Here is a 27602-nt window from a genome sequence, read left to right as displayed (position 1 = left end):
TCTGTACCCAGCGCACTCCTGAACTCCGCACTCTGTACCCAGCGCACTCCTGAATTCCGCACTCTGTACCCAGCGCACTCCTGAACTCCGCACTCTGTACCCAGCGCACTCCTGAACTCCGCACTCTGTACCCAGCGCACTCCTGAACTCCGCACTCTGTACCCAGCGCACTCCTGAACTCCGCACTCTGTACCCAGCGCGCTCCTGAACTCCACTCCGTACCCATCTCACTCTTATACCCCGCACTCAGTATCCAGCGCACTCCTGAACCCCGCGCGCTCCTGAACTCTGCACTCCATACCCATCTCACTCTTAAACCCCGCACTCTGTACGCAGCGCACTCAGGAACCCCGCACTCCGTACAACCGGCCCTTTGAGGGCAACTATACTGCTGATGCGGCCCCCAATGAATTTGAGTTTGACACCCCTACCTTAGAGAAAAGGATTTTACGGTAAGACAAAAATCCAGGTTTTCTCTTTAGTTCACTGACGGACACAGCTTCAAGCCTTTAGACCAGGGATCCTCAAACTACGGCCCTCCAGCTGTTGAGGAACTACACATCCCATGAGGCTTTGAAAAACTGACAATCACACACATGACTAGGCATGATGGGAATTGTAGTTCCTGAACAGCTGGAGGGCCATAGCTTGAAGACCCCTGCTTTAGACCATTGGGATGTCCCAAAGTAGTATTAATATGAAAACACAGCAAAGCGTATAATTAGTTTGCGGTGGTGACCTTTGGTCTCGCCTCCGCACCTCGGGTCTTCGCAGGAGTTTTGGCCTTGGTGCTGGCATTTTTTGAATTAGCGAGGGATCACGGCACTGGGGTACCTGGACGATCTTCTTCTGTGAGTGGAGTTTCCAACTGCTCTGATGTTCTACTGGAGGTTGCTCTGTGAACGCTGAGGGAGTTCGGTGGGATCCTGAACATTCAGGAGACTGCTTTGGTTCTGTCCACAAAAAAAGGCCTATCTGGGTCTGACTCTGGACTTGGCCTCAGCCAGAGTGTTTCTTCCTCGGGAAAAACTCCAGATATTGCAGGAGGCAATTTAGCTTCTGTTGTTCAGCAGACGGTCATCTCTCTGGGCTTGCAAGTGCGTGCTGGGCCTGATGGTGTCCACCCTCCAGGCGGTCTGTTTGCACAGTTCCACACAAGATCTCTGCTAAAGAGATTCTGGTTTAATGGGTCAAGGATCCACTGGCTCGAGAGATGGCTTCACTCTCTGGCACTTTGACAGGGAAAATCCTTCTCCTCCTGTACTGGATGGTTGTCTCCACAGATGCCAGCCTGTCCGGGTGGTCCATGGATCCGGAAACCAGCAAAGACGTCCCCCCCCACCCCAGATCCGGGTGAGGACACCCCTTCATGCAGAGGCAGCCTTGTCCGCAGGTCTGGAAGAGCCCGCTTGTAGCTTGCCAGATTAGGTCCTCGCGAAACCTGTGGTGGAGCCCACATTGAGCGAAATTTTAGAGGAGCTGGGGAGGAAAGAGAGGGGCCCAAGTCCACCCCAAAACCCTCCAGGGGTAGTGACACAGCGCCATCATTATGCGGGTGCTGTCGGCCAGAAGGAAACGCTGCAACTCAGGCTTAAGCCAGTTCGTATGCGTCCTCGCGAGGTGTTTCACTCGCCGACCAGCCCCCGCCCAGTGGGGCTATGTTGCGGCTGACCTAGCGCGAAGCTGCGGTCTGCACGCGCTCGCTGGCCGGACTGGGGGGACCCTAAGGCTCTATATTATCCAGTTCATCGCCCAGTCTGGCACTTGACTGTAGTTCTCACAGGAACAAAATAGGAAAAGAGGAAAAAAATTCCATTTAAAATGAAAAAATTGCCAGGACCAGGGATCCCAGAAAGGAACTAGGTCCTTACTCCTGACTAGGCAGTGCCTGCCTATAGCTGGGAATGGGTGTATACCCCCTTAGGCATAGTCAAGCTTTTTCCTGCCTAGTGTCCTACTCCTGTAGAAGGCAGTATAACCCAATCAGGAGCTGTGTCCGTCAGTGAACAAAAGAGAAAATAGGATTTTTGTAAGATCTTACCGTAAAACCTTTTTCTCGGTCAGTAAACAGACGCAGCCTCATCTCCATGAGCCGAGTAGGTTTATGCTCCTCCCATCAGGAGTAGTCTAGGCATAAAAATATTTGAATGCACACGCCCAGGGGGCTGTCCCTCTCGGCATAAACCCCCACTGCATGACTCAGCACATCAGTTTAATTTAAAGCAGTGAGAACAAAAGAACCAACCCCAGAGGGGCGGGTGCTGCATCCGTCGACGGACATCAGAGACAAAGATCTTACAAAAATCTTATTTTCTCTATCGTCCGTCGACAGACGAAGCCTAATCTCTAAGAGCGGAGTGGGATGTCCCAAAGCAGTAAAGGCATGAGGGGTGGGAAAACGCTACCAGACAGTAACGTCAACTCCAAAAGGCTCAACTTAGCCAACATGGAGATCAACCAAACAACAGAAGCTCACCCATGTAAAAGACCCCTAAGAGAATAGCAAAAAAACATTCTCTCACGAAACAGCAGCCTGCAAAACTTTGCAGCCAAAAGAGGGATCCGAAGATGCCAACAAACCCACCTTGTAAAAGTTGGTAAAGGTGTGTACAGACAACCAAGTCGCCGCCTTACAAATACAACCGAGGCCTGATGGCGAAACACCCAAGAGGCACTCAGCGCTCTAGTAGAAGGCGCTTTCACAGGGAAAGGAGGAACCTGACCCTAGATTGAATAAGCCTGAACAACCATCTGCCTGATCCATCCCGAAATGGACGCAGCCAAACCTTTGCGAGGACCGTCCGGAAGGACAAAGAGTCCGACTTCCTGAAGGGCTCAGTAACGGCCAGATAAACCTTCATCACCCAAACCCCATCCAGAGAGTGCAAGGCAACTTACTTGCAATGTTTAGGCTTAGGACATAAAGAAGGCAACACAATGTCTTCATTCAGGTAAAAATCCGACACCACCATAGGAAGGAAGAAAGGACGAATTAGGTCGGAGGACCACTTTATCCCTGTGGACCACCAAATAAGGCGAACGACAGGACAACGCCACCAACTCAAACTCTGCGGGCAGAATCGATAGCCACTAGGAAGGCAACCTTTTGTGACAAAGAATGCAGAGAAATCTCCCGAATATTCTCAAAAGGAGGATTTTGAAGGACAGAAAACCAGATTAAGATCCCATGGAGGCAACGGGGATCACCTTGGAAAGGCCAGATGATGCACCCCCTGAATGAAGGTGCGAACCAGACTATGCGTAGCCAACGGACGTTGAAAAGACGTTGAAAAGAAATAGCCAAGGCCGACACCTTGCCTTTGACAGTCCCCAACGTCAAGCGCTGCTCAACTCCTTTTTGTAAAAAGGCCAAAGCCCAAGATATAGAAACGAGGGCGCAGCTGCAGCAATTCATACCATGAAATGTACGATTTCCATGTATGATGATAGATCTTCCTAGAGGTCAATTTCCTGGCCTTCATAAGGGTAGGAATCAACGAATCAGAGAGACCTCTATCCCTCAACACCTTGCTTGCAACAGCCAAGCTGTTAAAGCCAGCGACTTGAAAGCAGGATGGAAGATCAGTCCTTGAGAGAGCAGATCGTACCACAGAGGAAGACGCTATGGAGGATGCACAACCTTTTTCACCAGTTCTGCGTACCAAGACTGCCGAGGCCAGTCTGGAGCCACCTGAATGAGCGGAATGCCTTCCATCGCCACATCGAAACCTCGGCAGGAGAACGAGCTGAGGGAAGGCATAAATCGGGATACTGACTCCAAGGAGCCAGCAGAGCGTCTGTGGCGTTGGCCAGAGGATCCCGAGACACGGCTACAAACCTCTGAACTTTCCTGTTGAGGCGAGACCCAAACAGATCCACCTCCGGAGTCCCCCACTGGGCACACAGGAGATGAAACACCTCCAGATGCAGGGACTACTCCCCCCTATTCCAACACTTGACTCCTCAGGTAATTCACTTGCCAATTCTCCACACCCGAGATGTGGACCGCAGAAAGTGCCAGAGCATTGTATTCCGCCCATAGCAGAATCACTCCTGGTGCCCCCTTGATGATTGATGTAAGCCACAGCCGTGGCATTGTCTGACCAGACCTGAACCGGAGAGCCGCATAGCCGACTCATTCAGGGAAGCAGACAGAGTTTGATCGCTCTTAGTTCCAGGATATTGATCGGTAAGGAAGACTCTTCCGTCGTCCGAATTCCGTGAGCACAGAGCTTCCCCAGCACTCCACGCCAGCCCAATAGGCTGGCATCCATGGTAATCACCGTCCAAAACACTGGCCGGAAAGGACTTGCCTTGGCACAGGGCAGGTGACTGGAACCACCATAAGAGCCGACTTTGTGAGAAGGCTCAACCGAATCTTCCGATCCAACGACTGAGGATCTCTGTTCCATCTGGACAGAATCTCCATCTGCAGCTGTCTCGTGTGGGATTGAGCAAACGGGATTGCTTCGAAGGTCGAGACCATCAGAACCAGGAACCCCCATGCAAACCCGCAAGGAAGATTGTTCGGTCTCCATCAGCAACCTGACCGCCCCTTGCAACTTCTGAAGCTTGTCCAAGGGAAGGAAGACCCTCACCATTGCAGAGTCAATTATCAGCCCCAGATAGGTGACCCGCACAGATGGAGTCAGGGCAGATTTGGCTACACTGATCGTCCACCCGAATTCCTGCAGGGTCGGAATGGTGATGGAGATGTTGTCCAGCAGATCCGAATGGGAATCTGCTCGCAACAGGATCGTCCAGGTACCCCACAATGGAGATACCTCGGCGACGCAACAAGGACAGCACAGGGGCTAGGACCTTGGTAAAAACTCTGGGAGCCAAGGCGAGTCCAAAGGGTAATGCCACAAACTGAAAATGCTCCTCTGCCACCGCAAAGCAGAGGAATCGCTGGTGTCCCTCGAATATGCGGACGTGGAGATATGCATCTTTGAGATTGATGGAGGCAAGAAAATCCCCCTGATTCAAAGATGCCACCACAGACGGAATGGACTCCATTCGAAACTTCTGCATCCACACCAAGCGGTTCAGAGCCTTGAGGTCGCACTTTGCCCTCTTTTCTGGGCACAGTGAACATGTTTGAATAGAAACCTTGAGAGCGTTCATGCGGGGAACCGGCACAATCACCCCCAGAGCCAGGAGATCTTGCACAGCCTCCCGCAGATCCGTCAAACGCTCCGGAGACAGGTGAAGATTTGATTGGAAAAAAACTGTCCCCTGGCCGGGACCGGAATTCGATCTTGTGCCCGGAACAAACCAGGTCGCGAACCCAATCGTCCTGAATGAAGAAGTCCAGGGTTCCTGAAAGAAGCGAAGACATCCCCACACCCCTGAGACAGGTGAGGGCGCCCCTTCATGCTGAAAAGGACTTGTTTGCAGCACCGGACTGACTGGCCTTGGTCTTGCCCCAGGGCTTCTTAGCACCTCCAGAAGATCTGAACGGCTTACCCTTTTCTTGCGCCCCGGAAGCACAAAAAAAAAAAACATTTGTGAGGAGAAAAGGATGGACCCCCCTTAGCATGGGGAGTCTTACCCTTGGAAGATTGAGGAAGAAGAGTACTCCTCCCGCCAGTCAGCCCTTTGATCAACTCATCCAACTGAGTCCGATTGATTTGCCAAACAACCTGTCTCCCAAAAAGGGGAGATCAGCTTAAGGTTTTTTTAGAAGCTTGGTCAGCCAACCAGTTCAACCAAACCATGCGTCTTAAAACAATACCCACAGCCGAAACACTGGCCACCAGGGGTGCCGCATCCATAGACTCATCACACAGAACACCAGAGCCTGGATCACCTGGTCCAACAGTTCCAGTTGTTCTGGAGGAACAGTCTCAGGGTCTAAAGACTCCTGCAACCCCTAATCCATTCCGTCACCGTCTGTGAAACCAGTTTCAAAACGGAACCAGCCAGCACGTGAAGATGGCAGGAAAGGGATTCCACCCGCCTGTACACTGGATCCGTAAAAACTGGGGAAACCTCCACAGGCACAAGGGTAGATGTGTTCAAACTGGAAACAGGATGGTCCACTTTAGGTGGCACCGTCCAACAGTTGGAAAAAGGCAAAAGGATAAAGCGTTTTGGCACCACTATCACGTGCTTAATGTACCACCATTGGTCATTCACGATATCGTGAAAGGTGTCGGGACAAGGGAAAACCTTGCCAGATTTCTGGGACTTTTGGGAGCAAAAAGTCAACCGCGTTCCTGCCGGCGTGGGCTCAGTCAATTTTAAAGTATCCCTCACTGAAATAATCAGGGCTTTCACTAAAGCGCGTTCCCACGCTGCAGCTGAAGATGACAGGTCCTCTTCACCATCTGACTGCGAAGACAGTGACCCCTCAGGTAGGGGGGCGTTCGGGGCGACCCCATCAGCCTCTGAATCAGAGGACAACTCCCTAGAAGGAGAAGGCAGGGGTCGTTTACGGCTATCAACCTTTTTCATGACTAAATCAACTTTAGTCACCAGGCTTCCCAGTGCAGCTGAAATTGAGGCAAGCGACTGCGATCCGGACTGTCCGGGAATCGCACAAAGTGAGTCTGAGGGTGATTTTTCAGCTTGGGACTCCATTATGCAAATCGCAAAAAAATGGAGTACTGTTGCTTTAAGAGCGCCGATCGCGGTATCTACCACCAAGTGCAGCGTTCTGCAGGGGACCCCTTTAACAAACTGATACCAAAAAGTGCGGGGATATACCCGCAGGGACCCCCAATTACGTTACCACCTCAGACACTCTGAATCCATCCCAGCATGAGAGAAAAGCAGGAATTGACCCCCCCCCCCCCCCAGAGCACTCCATATACACAGCCTCCGCAGGGACAGGGAGAGGGAAGGACACATAAAACCGGGCAGACCAGGGGGATCTCTTGGGAGGCACAAATCCCATTATCCCCAGGGGAGGGCCCACATCCCCCCCCCAAGGCCAGCAGGGGCAAGGGGGATACATTCACTCACCATACCATGGACCGGGTGGGCTCCAGTCTGGGCAGACTGCCTCCCACCCGAAGTGGGGGTGCTGCCAGCCGATGGGTATGCTGCAACTCAGGGCGTTCCAGGTCAATGAGTCCGGCGAGACATCCGCTCGCTGGCTCGTCCCCCTCCGGACCAGGGGGCACCGTTGTTGCTTTGCCTAGGTCGGAAGTATAACCTGCTCATGCTCCTAGGCCAGACTGGGGGGAGCTTCGGGATCTAGATTATCCAGTACGAAGCCCCAGCCGGCATCGTTGCTTGTAGATCCCCAGGAAAATTCTTCCCTGAACACTAGCTATCAAGCGAGTAAATAATAAAATATTCTGAAAAGAAAAACTGAGACCAATACAAACTGATGTGCTGAGTCATGCAGCGGGGGTTTTTGCCGAGAGGGACAGCCCCCTGGGCGTGTGTAATCAAAGTTTATGCCTAGACAACTCCTGATGGGAGATGATGCTGCGTCCCTCGACGAACGATAGAGAAAAAGAGATTTTGGCTTCACATACACTTTCAGCCAACGTGAATTGCCACAGCAGCTTCCCTATTACAATCAGATTGGCTTTCCATGGGGATTTTAGGGTTTCAGATCTTTGCAATGGAGGGGCAAAGGTAAGATTCTTGTGGTGTTTAATGTCCCAGGCCTGAATCCTGGATTGCCAGTTCATATTCTTTGAAAGCAAGTTATTTTTATTTATTTTTTTAATGGCCAGTTTTAACTGAAAATAATATTGAATATTAAATTGTTTGCTAGCTTATTAGAGCCGGTTCACACTGAGGCGATCCGACTTCGAGGGGCGACTTCGGCGCAACTTGCAGGGACTTGACATAATGGAAGTCTATGCAAGTCGCTCCCAGGTCGCCCCAAAGTAGTACAGGACCCTTTTTCTAAGTCGGAGCGACTTGTGTCGCTCCTTTTAGAACGGGTCCTGTACTACTCAATAGGGAGCGACCGACCGCGACTTGTCAGGCTGACAAGTCGCGCTAGTCTCAATGGGGTCTAAAACTGATCTTTTGTGTCAATGTTTTCATTACTTGCATTAAATTTTCCTTTTTTAAATACTTCTACAAGGTGCTTCCATAACACTGTGGAGCACTTTGGGCTTTTCTAAGACATCCCAGAAGTAGCCGCTCACTCCAGTTGATACAGCCCAAAGCTAGGTTCACACATGTCTAGTTGCAGTTTGCAGTTCGGAGCAGTTTTGTTCACCAGTTCAGGGGTTATTCAGGTGCAAATTTTACCTTGAATTCACACCTAAATCGGAACCAAAATTTTCACAGAACCCTTTTCAGGACTGCGACCGCCTCGGACATGTGTGAACCGGCTCCATTGAAAGCTAGTCTGATTCACGTTGTGTGAATCTGATGCGGTTAAAAAAGCATTCAATTCACATATATGTGAACAGAGCCTAAAAGATCAGCTAGAAAGGTACTGTGTGGGGATGCACTTCTGTTTTGGGTACAATCTATTTTAACAGAAAGCTTGTAAGACACACCTCATCTGATAAATTATCCACTCTGTACAAGTTGGGATGGGTCATCAGCATAAGGTAAACAAGTGGCTGGCTCTTAATCTGACACATAGCATATGTTCTCTCATCCAAGCTTGCATTTGTACCAGTCTGAAAGGCTTTCTGTAGATGAAAAAAAATAAAAATAAATAAACAAAATATATGGAACATGATGAACTACTAGGGAGGGAGAGGGAAGGAGGGGGAGGGGAGGGGAGGGAAGGAGGGGAGGGAGGGAAGGAGGGGGAGGGGAGGGAGGAGAGGGGGGGAAGAGGGAGGGAGGAGGAGTTGTGGGAGGAGGAAAGGGAGGGGAAGGAGGGAAGGGGAGGGATGAAAGGAGGGAAGGAAAGGAAAGGAAAGGAAAGGAAAGGAAAGGAAAGGAAAGGAAAGGAAAGGAAAGGAAAGGAAAGGAAAGGAAAGGAAAGGAAAGGAAAGGAAAGGAAAGGAAAGGAAAGGAGGGGAAAGGAAAGGAAAGGAAAGGAAAGGAGGGGAAAGGAAAGGAGGAAAGGAAAGGAAAGGAAAGGAAAGGAAAGGAAAGGAAAGGAGAGGGGAGGAAAGGAAAGGAGAGGGGAGGAAAGGAAAGGAGAGGGGAGGGAAGGAAAGGAGGAGAGGGAAGGAAAGGAGGGGAGGGAAGGAGGGGAGGAGAGGAAGGAGGGGAGGGAAGGAAGGAGGGGAGGGAGGGAAGGAGGTAAAGGAGGGGAGGGGAGGGAGGGAAGGAGGTAAAGGAGGGGAGGGAGGGAGGGAAGGAGGTAAAGGAGGGGAGGGAGGGAAGGAGGTAAAGGAGGGGAGGGAGGGAAGGAGGTAAAGGAGGGGAGGGAGGGAAGGAGGTAAAGGAGGGGAGGGAGGGAAGGAGGTAAAGGAGGGGAAGGAGGTAAAAGAGGGGAAGGAGGTAAAGGAGGGGAGGGAGGGAAGGAGGTAAAGGAGGGGAGGGAGGGAAGGAGGTAAAGGAGGGGAGGGAGGGAAGGAGGTAAAGGAGGGGAGGGGAGGGAGGGGTATTTAATTTTTTTTGAGCAGTATATAAGAGTTTAATTTTAATTGAATTATTAAAAACACATTCACTTATTGATGATATTCTAATTTTTTTGAGATGCACCTGTAGAAAGGGTGAATCTTCCTATCTGGCACAAAGGCTGCAATAAAAACCTAAAGGGTGTTCTAATCCTACTCCGCTAGCGAAACAAAAATTGCGCCTTTAATTATACTTAAAAGAACAAAGTTAAAAGTTATGGTGGCAAGCTGCCCTGCTTTGTTACGTCAGTTATTTTAGCAATCTGAAATATGGTTTAAACTGGCTAAAAATTGCAATAAGTAAGACAGTATGGTCAGTATAACAGGTTGTTATAGGGATTACTCATGGATAAAATATAACAATATAATGCAACTGTTACTTGCATATAGTTCATATTCCAGTAAAGTATGCACAAACAGTATAAACACCAACCATTTCTTAATATTTTATTTAAAAGTTACAATTCAGGATATTAAATCTACTAACCTGCTTTAAGAGAGCCAGTACAAACATAGGGAAGAGACGCAATGAGTGTGGTGCCAAGAGGCCAGGCTGCTGTACAGTAAGTACTGAATTGCGATATGCAGCAAGAGAGTCAATTGCTGCATTAACTAAAGCATCTCGTGCATCACTCAAACTTGAAGCCACAGACCGGTCTACAGCTAGATGTAGAAAGTGAAATTTGCATTAATAATACAATTTTGTACTAAACACGCATGCTAAAATACCCAATTTGATTGTTCAATTCGTTTTTTTTCCAGTTTAGAATGGCAATTGGTAATTGTTATAATCTGCTTATTTTGCAAAGACTGCATATTACACATGCAATAAAACAATAAGAGCAATCAAAATGGAATCGCAAGTTAAATGTACTTATTAAGTAAGACGATTTTTCCTCAAACACAGGTACATTTTTGCACTGTATAAGATCTACTTTATATTGCTCAAATCTTTAAAATTTCCTTGCTTGTACAGGTACATTTCTAGGTCCTAAATTTATCTAAAATAATTTTCTTAGAGTCTAACGAAAGACATAGTCAGGTCCATAAATATTGGGACATTGACACAATTCTAATCTTTTTGGCTCTATACACCACCACAATGGATTTGAAATGAAACAAACCAGATGTGCTTTAACTGCAGACTTTCAGCTTTAATTTGAGGGTATTTACATCCAAATCAGATGAACAGATTAACAATCATAAACCAAATTTTCACTTTTTAAATACTTGGTTGCAAATCCTTTGCAGTCAATTACAGCCTGAAGTCTGGAACGCATCGACATCACCAGACGCTGGGTTTCATCCCTGATGATGCTCTGCCAGGCCTCTACTGCAACTGTCAAAGTTCCTGCTTATTCTTGGGGCATTTTTCCTTCAGTTTCTTCTTCAGCAAGTGAAATGCATGCTCAATCGGATTCAGGTCAGGTGATTGACTTGGCCATTGCATAACATTCCACTTCTTTGCCTTAAAAAAACTCTTACGTTGCTTTCGCAGTATGCTTCGGGTCATTGTCCATCTACACTGTGAAGCGCCATCCAATGAGTTCTGAAGCATTTGGCTGAATATGAGCAGATAATATTGCCCGAAACACTTCAGAATTCATCCTGCTGCTTTTGTCAGCAGTCACATCATCAATAAATACAAGAGAACCAGTTCCATTGGCAGCCATACATGCCCACGCCATGACACTACCACCACCATGCTTCACTGATGAGGTGGTATGCTTTGGATCATGAGCAGCTCCTTTCCTTCGCCATACTCTTATCTTCCCATCACTCTGGTACAAGTTGATCTTGGTCTCATCTGTCCATAGGATGTTGTTCCAGAACTGTGAAGGCTTTTTTAGATGTTGTTTGGCACACTCTAATCTGACCTTCCTGTTTTTGAGGCTCACCAATGTTTTACATCTTGTGGTGAACCCCTCTGTATTCACTCTGATGAAGTCTTCTCTTGATTGTTGACTTTGACACGCATACACCTACCTCCTGGAGAGTGTTCTTGATCTGGCCAACTGTTGTGAAGGGTGTTTTCTTCACCAGGGAAAGAATTCTTTGGTCATCCACCACAGCTGTTTTCCGTGGTCTTCCGGGTCTTTTGGTGTTGCTGAGCTCACCGGTGCGTTCTTTCTTTTTAAGGATATTCCAAACAGTTGATTTGGCCACACCTAAAGTTTTTGCTATCTCTGTGATGGGTTTGTTTTGTTTTTTCAGCCTAATGATGGCTTGCTTCACTGATTGTGACAGCTCTTTGGATCTCATATTGAAAGTTGACAGCAAGATTCCAAATGCAAATAGCACACTTGAAACGAACTCTGGACCTTTTATCTGCTCCTTGTAAATGGGATGAGGGAATAACACACACCTGGCCATAGAACAGCTGAGCAGCCAATTGTTCCATTACTTTTGGTCACTTAAAAAAGTGGGAGGCACATTTACAAACTGTTGTGATTCTTACACCTTTCACCTGATTTGGATGTAAATACTCTCAAATTAAAGCTGAAAGTCTGCAGTTAAAGCACATCTTGTTTCATTTGAAATCCATTGTGGTGGTGTATAGAGCCAAAAGAGATTAGAATTGTGTCGATGACCCATTATTTATGGACCCGGCTGTAGGAATTCAGATACAGTTGGGTTATACCTCAGCCTACAAGAGGATTGGTCACAGCCAAACAGAAAAATGGGGGGCATGGAGAATCAACCCAATGCTGGGAAAGACAAGAAAAATTGTCATTGGTAACCTCACGCGGAAGAGAACACCAAACCTAAACCAGTAAGAAGCTGATCAACCAGAACCCACCAAAACAGGTGGAAAACTATTAATTCCCAGGCAGTGAAGACAAGACCCACAGCCCGACATGGTCAGCAGAAAGCTAGGGACACCTCTAAAAGAAACGTCCAGAGATGAAACTTTAGGGAAGTAATGCACCTCCTGAGATGGATTGCTAGAAAACCCAAGGGTTCAATTCTACAAAGTCACCATGACTTTAAGGGTGTGGTGCATGGGAGGAACTGGGTGTTCGACCTTAGTCCAAGACAGCCAAGCTAGGGACCATCAGAAATGGCTGAAGCTAAATCATCTTTACTATCACTCAGGGGCATTGCAGAAAGGACCTGTTATGCCTGCCTAACCCAGACCATAAACCATAGATCTAAGAATCTCCTAGATCCACCCAGATCAACAACTGTAAAGCAAGGGATAGGAAACTTAGCAGAAACCCTAAGAGCGCTGATCGGATTAAGGGTGGAGCATGGGAAAGCATCTGGAGGACATTCCTCAAAAGACTGCAGATTAGCTAAAAGAGGATGTCCTATCCCCGGGAAGACAGGTCCAACAAAGTCATCTGGACATACTCTACCCCTGACAGAAGGTACCGTGAGCAGTAAACTAGGATTTACTGTTGACAATTCAAGGAGATCCAAGCCCTCCTGCGTTGATCTCTGCCTGCCCCAAAGGACCTTTGTTTGTGCACAAAACTCTCCTCTCAGGCTACAGATTAAGATATTAGTTCCCAAGGCATTATCCATGAGGGAGACAGTGCAAGTGGGGCTGATACTCTCATCATCTAGCATAGAGACCGGTTACCTCCCTGTCACTGGAAGAACTTCTATTCTATTACAGAGGCTAAGGTTTGCAGAATCCAAATAGTGTCCCATGTTGTCTGAACCAGAAAACCTGTCCAAAGCAGGATCCCTTGACATGGAGGTAACTGTATGCGCTAAAGATCCCCACAGCCCTGGGGATGGAGGTTCTCCAATGAGTGAAGGATGAGGGGGTCTAGAGGTGACAAGGTCACCGTAGCCAGAAAGTTGGAATAGAAAAGAATCTGAGGTTGTATATGCCACTTTATAAAGCAGGAGCAGCAGCAGCAGAATTGTGCTTCCTCCATTCTGAATGGTGGGAAAGAAGAGAGAACAGTATGACCGTCCACCCAGGGAATGATTTCAGCACTCTGACCCTCAGCATTAATCATTTCCACAGTGAAAATTGGTGGTAGCATGGTAGCAGAAAATGTAAATGGACCCAGTGGTGCAATAGTGAGGTAGCTTCAAAAGCTTCAACCCAAACAGCCTTACTCACAAAGTGAGTATTCAGAGACCGGGTTAAGCATAGAGGCAAGCCACAGCTCTGGACCTTGAAAGCACTCTGAGGCTGGAAAGCCAGCACATGAAGGCCTGGAAAGTGCCTCAACGCAGAGTCCTGTGCCCAAAGGTCACATTCCAAGCTACATGTCCAGCACTCCAAAGTCAAGCTTAGGAAAGGCTGATCAAAATTGCTGCTATGTAGAAACCAGTTCAAGCAGCAGTGTAGTGAGGAATGTTGATTAATGTTGATGAAAAAAAAAAATCCAAGGAAACAAAACTGAAGAAAAAAAAAGGCTAGCAAAACCTGGTTAGAAATTTCTCTTCAGAGACAGGAAAAGGACATCTATCCTCCTTGGACACTGAAAATAGGAGTAATTATACTGGGACTGGCTTAAAACTTTTCCATCAGTGTCTAATCCCCCTGTAGGTGGCGCTATAACCTAAATGTATCCAAATTCCAAAGTCTCTCAATGGACAAGACGGACGCGATATATTAAAGAGGATATCTGCTATGCACACTTACCCATATTTGCCAACAGTCCAATCACAGCCTGCACATCAGCCCCAGCATAGACATCAGACAGTGCTGAAACGACAGAAAGGCACATTGTGTGCACACGGATCCTCCGTTCCCCTAAAAAGCAAATTACATTAATGGTCAGAAAAATGAAAGTCACATCTTGGCTGCACCATAATCAACCAAAGTAAATAACATAAGATACATATTTTATCTTGACATAACTGAAGCAGTCTATTTTGTAGTTTTTCAACAGAAAATATAACCGCTTTATGCTGCTCTGTTTCGGAAACCGTGCTAAGTGTCAGTCAAAGCCCCTTAAAGATAGGCGGCTGATCCGCATGCTCAACAGGGAATCTGTCCGCTGATCCCGGCTAAACCGGTGGATGACAGGTCTGCGTTCGCTCCACTTATGCTGAGTGGACACAGCCTGCTTTCCTCTATGGGGGGGTCGGATGGAAACATCCTGCCTGTCATCCAATCTGCCAGCCAAATGGGGAATGTATCCCCCATCAGTCTGCTTTTATTGGACATGATTGGTTGTCGGCAGGTGTCAACAGACAACGTTGACACCCGCCGCTCCACAGAGAGCAATAGATGGTCCAATCGGGTCCCCCTGAAAAACTGACAGGCAGACCTGATCGGTCTGTCTGTGAAAGGGGCCTAAATACTGACTTACTCATCTTCTGAAGGGACACCTCAGATCTACATATCCATACCTACGCCGGTATTCAATATAAAGAAAAACAAATCCTATAGTCCCAGGCCAAGTCAAGTGCAATTTTATTTAAAGACATTTTATATATTGCAGCTTACTAGTCCCCTGTGGCTGCATTATGTTTCATTATTTTAGGCTGGTTTCCTTTTACATTTTCATCTGGTGATCCTGCTAGGTGTTTTTTAGCAAACTCCATGCAGGCTTTCATGTGTCTTACACTGAGGAGAGGCTTCCGTCGGGCCACTCTGCCATAAAGCCCCGACTGGTGGAGGGCTGCAGTGATGGTTGACTTTCTACAACTTTCTCCCATCTCCTGACTGCATCTCTGGAGCTCAGCCACAGTGATCTTTGGGTTCTTCTTTACCTCTCTCACCAAGGCTCTTCTCCCCCGATAGCTCAGTTTGGCCAGACGGCCAGCTCTAGGAAGGGTTCTGGTCGTCCCAAACGTCTTCCATTTGAGGATTATGGAGGCCACTGTGCTCTTAGGAACCTTAAGTGCAGCAGAAATCTTTTTGTAACCTTGGCCAGATCTGTGCCTTGCCACAATTCTGTCTCTGAGCTCTTCAGGCAGTTCCTTTGACCTCATGATTCTCATTTGCTCTGACATGCATTGTGATCTGGAAGGTCTTATATAGACAGGTGTGTGGCTTTCCTAATCAAGTCCAATCAGTATAATCAAACACAGCTGGACTCAAATGAAGGTGTAGAACCATCTCAAGGATGATCAGAAGAAATGGAAAGCACCTGAGTTAAATATATGAGTGTCACAGCAAAGGGTCTGAATACTTAGGACCATGTGATATTTCAGTTTTTCTTCTTTAATAAATCTGCAACAATGTCAACAATTCTGTGTTTTTCTGTCAGTATGGGGTGCTATGTGTACATTCATGAGGAAGAAGAATGAACCTAAATGATTTTAGCAAATGGCTGCAATATAACAAAGAGTGAAAAATTTAAGGGGGTCTGAATACTTTCCGTACCCACTGTATATACACACACATATACAGTGCCTTGCGAAAGTATTCGGCCCCCTTGAACTTTTTGACCTTTTGCCACATTTCAGGCTTCAAACATAAAGATATAAAACTGTAATTTTTTGTGAAGAATCAACAACAAGTGGGACACAATCATGAAGTGGAACAAAATTTATTGGATATTTCAAACTTTAACAAATAAAACTGAAAAATTGGGCGTGCAAAATTATTCAGCCCCCTTAAGTTAATACTTTGTAGCGCCACCTTTTGCTGCGATTACAGCTGTAAGTCACTTGGGGTATGTCTCTATCAGTTTTGCACATCGAGAGACTGAAATTTTTGCCCATTCCTCCTTGCAAAACAGCTCGAGCTCAGTGAGGTTGGATGGAGAGCGTTTGTGAACAGCAGTTTTCAGTTCTTTCCACAGATTCTCGATTGGATTCAGGTCTGGACTTTGACTTGGCCATTCTAACACCTGGATATGTTTATTTGTGAACCATTCCATTGTAGATTTTGCTTTATGTTTTGGATCATTGTCTTGTTGGAAGACAAATCTCCGTCCCAGTCTCAGGTCTTTTGCAGACTCCATCAGGTTTTCTTCCAGAATGGTCCTGTATTTGGCTCCATCCATCTTCCCATCAATTTTAACCATCTTCCCTGTCCCTGCTGAAGAAAAGCAGACCCAAACCATGATGCTGCAACCACTATGTTTGACAGTGGGGATGGTGTGTTCAGGGTGATGAGCTGTGTTGCTTTTACGCCAAACATAACGTTTTGCATTGTTGCCAAAAAGTTTGATTTTGGTTTCATCTGACCAGAGCACCTTCTTCCACATGTTTGGTGTGTCTCCCAGGTGGCTTGTGGCAAACTTAAAAACAACACTTTTTATGGATATCTTTAAGAAATGGCTTTCTTCTTGCCACTCTTCCATAAAGGCCAGATTTGTGCAGTATACGACTGATTGTTTTCCTATGGACAGAGTCTCCCACCTCAGCTGTAGATCTCTGCAGTTCATCCAGAGTGATCATGGGCCTCTTGGCGGCATCTCTGATCAGTCTTCTCCTTTTATGAGCTGAAAGTTTAGAGGGACGGCCAGGTCTCCGTAGATTTGCAGTGGTCTGATACTCCTTCCATTTCAATATTATCGCTTGCACAGTGCTCCTTGGGATGTTTAATGCTTGAGAAATCTTTTTGTATCCAAATCCGGCTTTAAACTTCTCCACAACTGTATCTCGGACCTGCCTGGTGTGTTCCTTGTTCTTCATGATGCTCTCTGCGCCTATCACATTGCAGGTGCTTTTATACGGAGACTTGATTACACACACAGGTGGATTATATTTATCATTAGTCATTTAGGTCAACATTGGATCATTCAGAGATCCTCACTGAACTTCTGGAGAGAGTTTGCTGCACTGAAAGTAAAGGGGCAGAATAATTTTGCACGCCCACTTTTTTAGTTTATTATTTGTTAACAAAGTTAGAAATATCCAATAAATTTTGTTCCACTTCATGATTGTGTCCCACTTGTTAATTCTTCACAAAAAATTACAGTTTTATATCTTTATGTTTGAAGCCTGAAATGTGGCAAAAGGTCGCAAAGTTCAAGGGGGCCGAATACTTTCGCAAGGCACTGTATGTATATATATATATATATATATATATATATATATATATATACACACACACACACACACACACACACACACACACACACTATATATATATACATGCACTGCTCAAAAGAAATGAAAGGAACACATTTTATTCAGAGTATAGCGTCAATTAAACACCTGGGACATTGATCTGGTCAGTTAAGTAGCGGAGGGGGTTGTTAACCACTTGCCGACTAGCCGCCACAGATATACAGCGTCAGGTTCCTGCGAAACGACATACCCGTACGTTGTTGCGCGGGCGCGATCATGGGGGCATGCGATTGCCGGCAGGCACCCACAAACACTCCCCGTAGAGACCGAACGGCGGTCAGCTGTTCTAACAGCAGACCGTTGTTCTGTCAGCAATCAACACGGGGCTCCCCTTTTCCTCTTATTTAGGAACACAGGTCCCTGTGTTAATTCCAAAAGCCCACCCTCCCCCCCCCACAGTTAGAAAACACCCCCTAGGCATACATTTAACCCTTTGATCGCCACTGGTGTTAACCCCTTCCCTGCCAGTGTCATTAGTACAGTAACAGTGCATATTTGGTTCCCCCAAAAGTGTAAAAAATGTCAGTTAGGTGACCGATCTGTCCACCACAATGTCGCTAAAAATAGCTGATTGCCGCCATTACTAGTAAAAAAATAAAAAAAAATACAAATTGGCCTAAAATGATGAAAAAATTTGTTTAATTTTTATTTATTTTTTATTGGGAATGTTATATAAGAGAAAGCGAAAAAACAGAATTTTTGTAAAATCTTACCTGTAAAATTCCTTTCTCTGAGTCCTCCGACAGTCGCCGCCTCTTCATATTCGTCACTAATGGGGGTTATTGACCTTTGCTCCGTAGGAGTAGCTAGGCAACAGAATATATTAATATCAAAGCTTTTAGCATATCCCACCCCCAGGGGGTGGTCCCCTCAGTCAATACCTCCCTGCTTCCTGCATTTCCAACTCAGTTTCAGTAGCATAGCAGTAGAGTACATAAACAAACCCCCAAAAGAGGGGCGGGGGCGGCGACTGTCGGAGGACTCAGAGAAAGGAATTTTACAGGTAAGATTTTACAAAAATTCCGTTTTCTCTTACGTCCTCCGACAGTCGCCGCCTCTTCATATTCGTCACTAATGGGGACGTCCCATAGCAGTGTCGACATGAGGGGTGGGAAAAAGCAGCCGCGCCTAAAGCAACGCAGTACCCACATCAGAGAAAGGAACCTTACCAAAGTAAGAGACCCAACTGGGCAACAGGAAAACGTGCTCAACAGGAGCAACAACCCAGGAAAGAACAAGTAACCTAGGGGTAAAAACACCCCAACAGCCAAGGACCCAAACAAGGGACCCTAAGGCACGCCGCACTAAGAACTTTACGGCCAAAGGAAGCATCTGCCGATGCCTGAACATCCACTTTGTAAAATTCTGAAAAGGTGTGAACGGACGACCAAGTCGCCGCCTTACACACCTGGGCCACAGAAGCCTGATGACGATAGGCCCAAGACGTACTCAGAGACCTGGTAGAGTGCGCCTTCACAGGAAAAGGAGGAACCTTCCCCTTCAAAGCATAGGCTTGCACAATCGTCTGTCTGATCCATTTGGCGATGGTCGCAGCCGCCGCCGCCATGCCCTTCCGAGGTCCCTCAGGAAGGACAAAGAGAGAATCCGACTTGCGAAAGGATTTAGTTGATGACAGGTAAACCCTGATCGCCCTAACAACATCCAAGGAATGCAAAGCCACCTCCTTCGGATGCTTAGGCTTTGCGCAAAGCGAAGGCAGAACAATATCCTCATTGAGATGAAATTCTGAGATCCTCTTCAGAAGAAAAGACTGGTTAGGTCGCAAGACCACCTTATCCAAGTGAATCACCAAATACGGAGATTTGCAGGACAAGGCCGCCAGCTCCGACACCCTGCGAGCCGAAGTGATCGCCACCAAGAAGGCAACCTTCTTGGACAACAGAGACAATGAGATCTCCCTGATATTTTCAAAAGGAGCATGTTGCAACACGGACAGAACAAGGTTCAAATCCCATGGAGGCAAAGGCTCCCTCCTAGGAGGGACCAAATGTCGCACCCCTTGAACAAAGGTGCTAACCAAAGAGTTAGACGCCACAGGGCGTTGAAAGAACGGCCAGCGCAGAAATCTGACCCTTAAATCGTGGCCAACGCCAAACGCTGGTCCACGCCCGTTTGAAGGAAAGCCAACACTCTCGACACCGAGTACGAGCGAGGGGAATACCCCCTGGACTCACACCAGGCAAAGTAAGCCTTCCAAGTACGGTAGTAAATCTTCCCCAAAGAGGCCTTCCTAGCCTTGATCAAAGTGGGAATGACCTCAGGGGAAAGACCCCTATCCTTCAGGACCTGGCTTATAACAGCCAGGCCGTTAAAGCCAGCGACTGTAAAGCAGGATGGAATATCGGTCCTTGAGACAGGAGATCTTCTCGAAGTGGCAGATGCCACGGAGCGTCGACCGCCAGATTCACGAGGTCTGCGTACCAAGACCGGCGAGGCCAGTCCGGTGCCACCAGAATCACCGTGTGCGGTTCCGAGGCCAACCTGCGAAGGAGCCTGGACAGCAGCTGAATCGGTGGAAAGGCATACATCAGGCGATACTGATGCCAGGGCGCCACTAACGCGTCTGAGGTGTCTGCCCGAGGATCGCGCGTCCTTGCCACGAACCTTTCCACCTTGTTGTTTAGACGAGAACAGGTCCACATCTGGGGAACCCCACTTCGCGCACAACATCTGGAAGACATCCGGGTGAAGGGACCATTCTCCCTGGTCCAGGGTCTGGCGACTCAGATAATCCGCCTGCCAGTTCTCCACCCCCGGAATGTGAACTGCAGATATCGCCGGGACGTGCATCTCGGCCCAAGACAGGATGTCGGCTACTTTCCGAGCTGCTCGGGCACTCCTGGTGCCCCCTTGGTGGTTGATGTAGGCCACCGCTGTGGCATTGTCCGTCTGTACACGAACTGGACGGCCCTGAAGCCTGTCCATCCAAACGCAGAAGACAGAGATTTATCGCTCGCAATTCCAGAATGTTGATCGGAAGGGAGGATTCCTCCTCCGACCAAGTTCCCTGGGCGGACAGAACGCCCAGAACACCACCCCAGCCCGACAGGCTGGCATCCGTGGTGATCACCGTCCACGACAAAGGACGAAAGGACTTGCCCCCCCCCCCCCCGACACCGCCGGGGACTGGAGCCACCACAAAAAGACCCCTTCGGGTGAGACGGCTCAACGACAGCCGCAGATCCAGAGATTGCGGACGCCCGTCCCACTTGGCCAGGACCTCCGCCTGAAGCTCCCGTGTGTGAAACTGGGCGAAGGGAATCCCCTCGAAGGCAGAAACCATCAATCCCAGACACCTCATACACGTCCGGAGGGACGAGCACTGATTGTCCCTGAGGGACCTGACTTCGCACTGAAGTGTCCGAAGCTTGTCTTCCGGCAGGAAGACCTTCGCTTGAACAGAGTCCAGAATCATCCCCAGGTAGGGAAGACGAACACAACGTTGACTTGGGAAAATTTATCGTCCAACCGAATTCCTGCAGAGTCTGCACCGTGATGGACAGGTCGTTCACCAGGCCCTGATTGGTCGCGGACCGAATCAGGATATCGTCCAGATACCCCAGGACAGAAATGCCCTGGGCCCTCAATAAGGCCAGAACCGGCGCAAGCACCTTGGTGAAAACCCACGGAGCCGAAGCGAGACCAAAGGGCAACGCCACGAATTGATAATGATCCTCCGCAATGGCAAATCGAAGGTACCTCTGGTGACCCTCGAAAATGGGGATGTGAAGGTACGCATCCTTCAAGTCGATAGAGGCCATGAATTCCCCCGGAACCAGGGCAGCCACCACTGATCGCAGGGATTCCATGCAGAACTTGCGAGCCCGCACAAAGCGGTTCAGAGCTTTTAAGTCCAGAATCGGACGTACCTTGCCCTCCTTTCTGGGCACAGTGAACAGATTGGAATAGAACCCCCGAAATCTGTCCCGATGAGGCACCGGAACCACCACTCCCAAGGGCCCGCAGGTCCCGCACCGCCAGGTGCAGATCCTGCAAGCGCTCCGGAGTCAGCTGAAGGGTTGAGGGGAAAAATCTGCCCGCCGGCCGAGAAAGAAACTCGATCTTGTATCCAGATCGAACGATTTCCTGAACCCACCTGTCCCTAATGCGGTCCAGCCAGGGTTGAAGAAAACTGAGCAAACGTCCCCCCACCCCAGAACCGGGTGAGGGCGTCCCTTCAGGCCGCATTGTTATGGGCAGCGGGCCCGGACTGGCCGGACTTCTGCTTACCCGTCCACGGCTTCTTCTGGGAGCCTTGGCCCTTGAAGGGCTTACCCTTATAGTGCGACCGAAAGGCACGAAAGGACCCCTGAGAGGGCCTAAACGAGGCATTCTTCTTGAACAAACTTATTCTTGTGAGATTGGGGCAAGAGAGTGCTCTTACCCCCAGAAATACCCTTTATCAGAGTATCCAAAGATTTCGCCAAAAAGGCGAGATCCCGCGTAGGGCAAATTAGCCAAAGTCTTGCGGGAAGATTGGTCAACCGACCAACATTTCAGCCATATCAGGCGACGGTTCAAGACCGCCACACTAGAAAGACGTGCAGCCAAAGGGACTAAATCCAAGTCCGCATCACACAAATACATGACACCCTGATGAATCTGATCCACCATAGCCAAAGTTGTAGGCGGGGCAGAGTCAGCCACCAGAGTGCGCCTGAGCACCTGTGTCCAATCAGCAATAGCCTGGGCTGCCATAATGGAAGCAAAAATAGGATTCAGCATAGAGCCAGCAACCGTATAGGCATGACGGGCCAGAGATTCCAATCTCCTGTCCGTCGGGTCCCGGAACACCGGGGTATCCTCAGCAGGGATCGCAGTCGATTTATTCAAAATCGCCACCGCGTGATCCACCTGAGGCGGCACACACCAACGCTCATCAGTAGCCGGTGTAAAGGGATAACGCAGCTTGAACCTACTCGGCACAGCAAAAGGCTTTTTTAAATTGCGCCATTGCTCATCAACAGCGCGCTGAAATTCCGTAGAGCAAGGAAAAACCTGCGATGTTTTGCGTTTCCTTTGCGTCCCATAAGAGGACATCAAAGCAGGAGGACATGGTTCATCCTGCAAATGCAGCGTTTGCTTGATAGAAGCAACTAACTCATCCATGAGTGCAAGCTCTTCAGACGAGCCAGGGGGGAGAATTATCAACCCCTTCCACCTCAGCCTCCCCATCAGACCCCACAAGGTCTAGGGATGAGTGAGACCCTGAGAAGGGCACTCCAGCCATAGCAGCCCCATCGCCCTCTGAATCAGAGGAAATAGACACCCTGGGCCGTTTTGTGGATCGATCAGCCACCAGCATCTGCACTTGAGCAGCTAAGTTTGCCACAATAGTGGCCAGATCAGCCCCCTCGGGGGAAGCAGCAGCCCCTTGGCCCCCCACCAAGGTGGGAGGAAACTTGCAATCCTGAGAATCCATGCCCCAGCAATATAAGGAAGAAAGGTGTACTGCCCCTTTAAGATCGCGGCGAGCGTAGCCCACCGCGTCCCACGGAATACACCGACCCCCACAGGGACAAGAAACTGGGCAAGGAATACAGGAAAAAAAAAGGGAAGATAAAAACCTGGAGAGATCACACAGGCTGCTGCACCGATCGCTGTCCCAGAGCAAAAGGAAGTGATGCAAAACTGACCGCCCCTATGAAGCCTATGCAAGGCTACACAAACATGGCCGCCCGGCTGAGGATTCCTTGGGCAAACAGAACATGGCGCCGACATGTGGCCTGATCGATCGCCGCCAAAATGGCGACGTTTGGCGCCAAAACGCCGTTCATTACCACACAGGACCGGCCACCATGATTTTGCCTCAAAAAAGATCGCCGCACAGCATGCCTCAAATCTGACTGCTTCATGCATACATCCAGCAGAGCGGGAGAGCCCCCCCCTTCACAGCCCACACACAGGCAGCAAGTTCACACAGGAACTGACAGGGAGCACAGCAGCCACACAGACATGCAGGGTCACACAGTCCCAGACTGACACCCAAATAGACAGGTCCCCACATAGAGTTACACTTACCAGTCCGGATGGCGTGGGGAGCCTGCTCCAGCGACCAAACCGCTGCACTGAACAGGGATGGGTCGTTCAATGTGCCAGGGCAAAACCTAAGCTGAACACTCGATGGCAGGCTGGGAAGCCCCTGGCCCTGAACCCTGGGATCCAGGGTGGCCAGACTGAGACCCAGCTCCGCACGATCATCTTCATCAGAAGAAGCTAACTAACGCTGAAAATAAACAGCTAAGTAGAAGAAAGAGAAAAAACTCCAAATAAAATCAAAAAGAGAAAAGAAGCTGAGACTAAGAGCCCCAGCACAGGAACAGCCCAACCTACTCCTGAGCTAGGCATTAGAAACTGAGTTGGAAATGCAGGAAGCAGGGAGGTATTGACTGAGGGGACCACCCCCTGGGGGTGGGATATGCTAAAAGCTTTGATATTAATATATTCTGTTGCCTAGCTACTCCTATGGAGCAAAGGTCAATAACCCCCATTAGTGACGAATATGAAGAGGCGGCGACTGTCGGAGGACATAAGAGAAATATATATATATATATATATATATATATATTTTTTTTTTTTCTTTCCCCGAGATCTCCAGCTTTTTCACCAGCGCAAGAAGGTCGTCCAAGTAGCCCAGGACCTCGATCCTCTGCTGACGTAACATTGCTAGCACTGGGGCCAACACTTCGTGAAGACCCGAGGAGCAGAGGAGAGACCAAAGGGTAATGCCACAAACTGGTAATGCTCCTCTCCCACGGCAAAGCGGAGGAAGTGCTGGTGACTGACACATATTGGAATGTGAAGGAGAGCGTCCTTAATGTCAATGGAGGCAAGATAATCCCAGATGCAGGGAAGCCATCTCACTATGCAAACAGACTCCATTTTGAACTTCTGCACCTGCACAAGCAGTTCAGCACCTTGAGGTCCAGGATTGGACACACCTTGCCTTCCTTTCTGGGGACTAAAACAGGTTTGAGTAAAACCCCTGAAAACGTTCCAAATTTGGAACCGGGACAATCACCCCTTGAAGTAAAAAGGTCTTGCACTGCCCAAAAGAGCCTGTAAGCGGACTGGGGACAGTTGCACGTTGGAAGGAAAGAACCTTTCCAGAGGGTAAGAAAGAAACTTGATCTTGTACCCGGACCATATGACTTAGTGGACCCACTTGTCTTGTACCGGGGAAGTCCAGGGATTCGGGAACCAGCGAAGACGTTCCTCCCACCCCAGATACGAATGAGGGCGCACCTTAATGCTGAAGGGGCCTTGTTCTTGGGTCTGCCAGACCAAAGTTTGCTTGGATCCTCCAGAGGAAGCCCTGAAGGGCTCTGTTTCTTTGTCAGTTGACCCTGAGGGACAAAAAAAAACAAAAAAAAACGTATGAGCTAAGGAGGGCCCACGTCTATGATGAGGGCCCTTGCCCTTAGTAGCCTGTGGAAGAAGGGTACTCTTCCCCACTGTGAGACCATTAATGATGTCATCCATGGTAGCACTAAACAGGCGATCTCCTTAAATGGGAAGATCAGTTACATAGTTAGGTTGAAAAAAAGACACAAGTTCATCTGGCTCAACCAATAAAAAACAGGAAAAAAAAAAAATCAGTCAAGGCTTTTTTTTTTTTTTTTTTTTGAAGTCTGGTCCGCAGACCAACATTTGAGCCAAAAGACACGTCTAAAGGACCACTGTCAAAACAGTGATACCATGATCATTAAACCAGGTATGGACCAACACCAGCAGATGACATGGCTCCCCAAATCATGACAGATTGTGGAAAATGTTGCATTTCATTTGGGAATGAAGGTCCTAGATTCTGGAGGAAGAGTGGAGAGGCACAGAATCCAAGTTCCATGAGGTCCAGTGTGTTTCCACAGTCAGTGATGATTTGGAAGCCATGTCATGGTGCTGATAGTCCACCGTGTTTTATCAAGTCCAAAGTCAGCGCAGCCCTCTACCAGGAGGTTCTAGAGCACTTCATGATTGCCTCTGCTGATTTCTGGAGATGCGGATTTCATTTTCCAGCAGGACTTGGCACCTGCCCACACTACCAAAAGTACCAATACCTGGTTTAAAGATCGTGGTATCACTGTGCTTGATTGGCCAGCAAACTCGCCTGACCTAAACCCCATAGAGAATCTGTGGGGTATTGTCAAGAGAAAGATGAGACAGACCAGACCCAACTGTGCAGAAAAGCCGCTATCAAAGAAACCTGGGCTTCCATAACACCTCAGCAGTGCCACATGCTGATCACCTCAATGCCACGCCGCATTAATGCAGTAATTCATGCAAAAGGAGCCCTGACCAAGTGTTGAGTGCATAATATACTGTATATGGACATACTTTTCAGTAAGTCAACATTTCTGCATTAAAAATCAATTTTTATTGGTCTTCTGTAATATTTAAATTTTCTGAGAAACTTAATGTTTGGGTTTTCACTAGCTGTAAAGCCATAATCATCAAAATTAAGATAAAGAATGTTTGAAATATCACTGTGTGTATAACGCATCTTTTTTGGCATCTTTATTGAAATAAATTAACTTTTTGATGAATATATATATATATATATATATATATATATATATATATATATATATATATATATATATATATATATATATAGTTACATAGTAGTTGAGGTTGAACAAAGACATTTCCCATAACCCTCATTTCCCATAACCCTGAATGTTGTGATCTGTGAGATGCACGTCCAAGAGTCTTTTAAAAGTAGCCATACTCCCCGCAGCTACCACCAATTTTGGAAGAGAGTTCCACATTCTCACCACCCTTAAAGTGAAGAACCCCTTACGCAGCATAAGGTTAAACTGCCTCGCGTCTAATCTCATTGTGTGGCCACATGTCTTCTTGCACTCCTTGGGACTTAATAGTTTTCTACCTATGCTAGGATCGCCATTGATGGATTTGTAAATCGCTATCATGTCCCCTCTCAGGCGTCTCCTCTCCAAGGAGAATAAATTAAACGCTTGTAATCTCTCCCCATAACCACTTGCTGACCGCCGCCCGACTATATACGGCGGCGGTCAGCCCCTCCCAGGCAAAGTGACGTACCGGTACGTCACTAGTCTGGGAGCGAATAGGGGGAGAGCGCGCGCCGCCGGAGGCACGCTCCCGCCCCCGCTCGTACCCGAAGAAGCCGGCGCGTGTGACTGGCAGACCCGATGTCCGCCGGTCACTCACGATCGTCGGGTGGAGAGGGAGAAAGGCAGGCAGCTAATGTAAATAGAGCCGCCTGTCACTCTCCCCTGTGTAAAAGCACATATCACTCGGTCCTGCTATGTAGGACCATTGATCTGTGCTGTTACACACAAAGCCACATCCAATCACAGTAAGAAACATGCCCCTAGGGACACACTTAACCCCTCCCTCTCCAATAAAGTTAACCCCTTCCCTCCCAGTGTCATTTTTACAGTAACAGTGCATACTGTAGTAATGTCACTGGTAACCCCAAAAGTGTCAAAAATGTCAGTCAAGGGTCCGATCTGTATGCCGCAAAAAAAAAAAAAAAAAAAAAAAAAAATCGCAGATCGCCGCCATTACTAATCTTTCCCTTAGTTAGTAAACGCAATAACTTTTGCGCAAACCAATCAAAATACGCTTTTTGCGATTTTTTTTTTACCAAACATATGTAGCAGAAAAAAAATTGGCCTAAAATGTTAAAAAATTTTGATTTTTTTGGGGGGGAATTTCATATAAAAAAATGTGAAAAATATTGTTATTTTTGCAAAATTGTCGCTCTTTTTTTGTTTATAGCGCATGATCAAAAAAAATCGCACAGGTGATCAAATACCACCAAAAGAAAGCTCTGTTTGTGGGAAAAAAAGGACGTCAATTTAATTTGGGTACAGCGCCGCACGACCGCGCAATTGTCCGTTAAAGTCACGCAGTGCCGAATCGCAAAATAGGCTCTGGTCAGGAAGGGGGTAAAATCTTCCGGGGCTTAAGTGGATAATTAAGGCCCTCCAATCCCCTAATCAGCTTAGTTACCCTGGAGTGCTTGACGCCATCTGTCAAGCATGGTGGAGGTAATGTGATGGTCTGAGGCTGCTTTGGTGCTGCTAAAGTGGGGGATTT

The 27602-nt window shown here is 47.9% G+C and overlaps 1 protein-coding gene across 1 annotated transcript in view; it reads right to left on the bottom strand.

Annotated features, from left to right (window-relative positions):
- SEC24A (SEC24 homolog A, COPII coat complex component) overlaps positions 1-27602 on the bottom strand; it is a 195163-nt gene that overhangs the window by 20304 nt on the left and 147257 nt on the right. The window contains exons 17-19 of the mRNA XM_082252885.1: positions 14110-14220; positions 9988-10163; positions 8478-8615 (exon numbers count right to left, since the gene is read on the bottom strand). Of these exons, the coding sequence (XP_082109011.1) occupies positions 8478-8615; positions 9988-10163; positions 14110-14220 (425 nt within the window). The remainder of the gene's footprint in view (positions 1-8477; positions 8616-9987; positions 10164-14109; positions 14221-27602) is intronic.

This window comes from Pelophylax lessonae, assembly GCF_965119305.1.
Source record: "Pelophylax lessonae genome assembly, chromosome: 4".
Lineage (NCBI taxonomy): Eukaryota > Metazoa > Chordata > Amphibia > Anura > Ranidae > Pelophylax > Pelophylax lessonae.
This window is presented reverse-complemented; position numbering and strand designations above follow the sequence as displayed.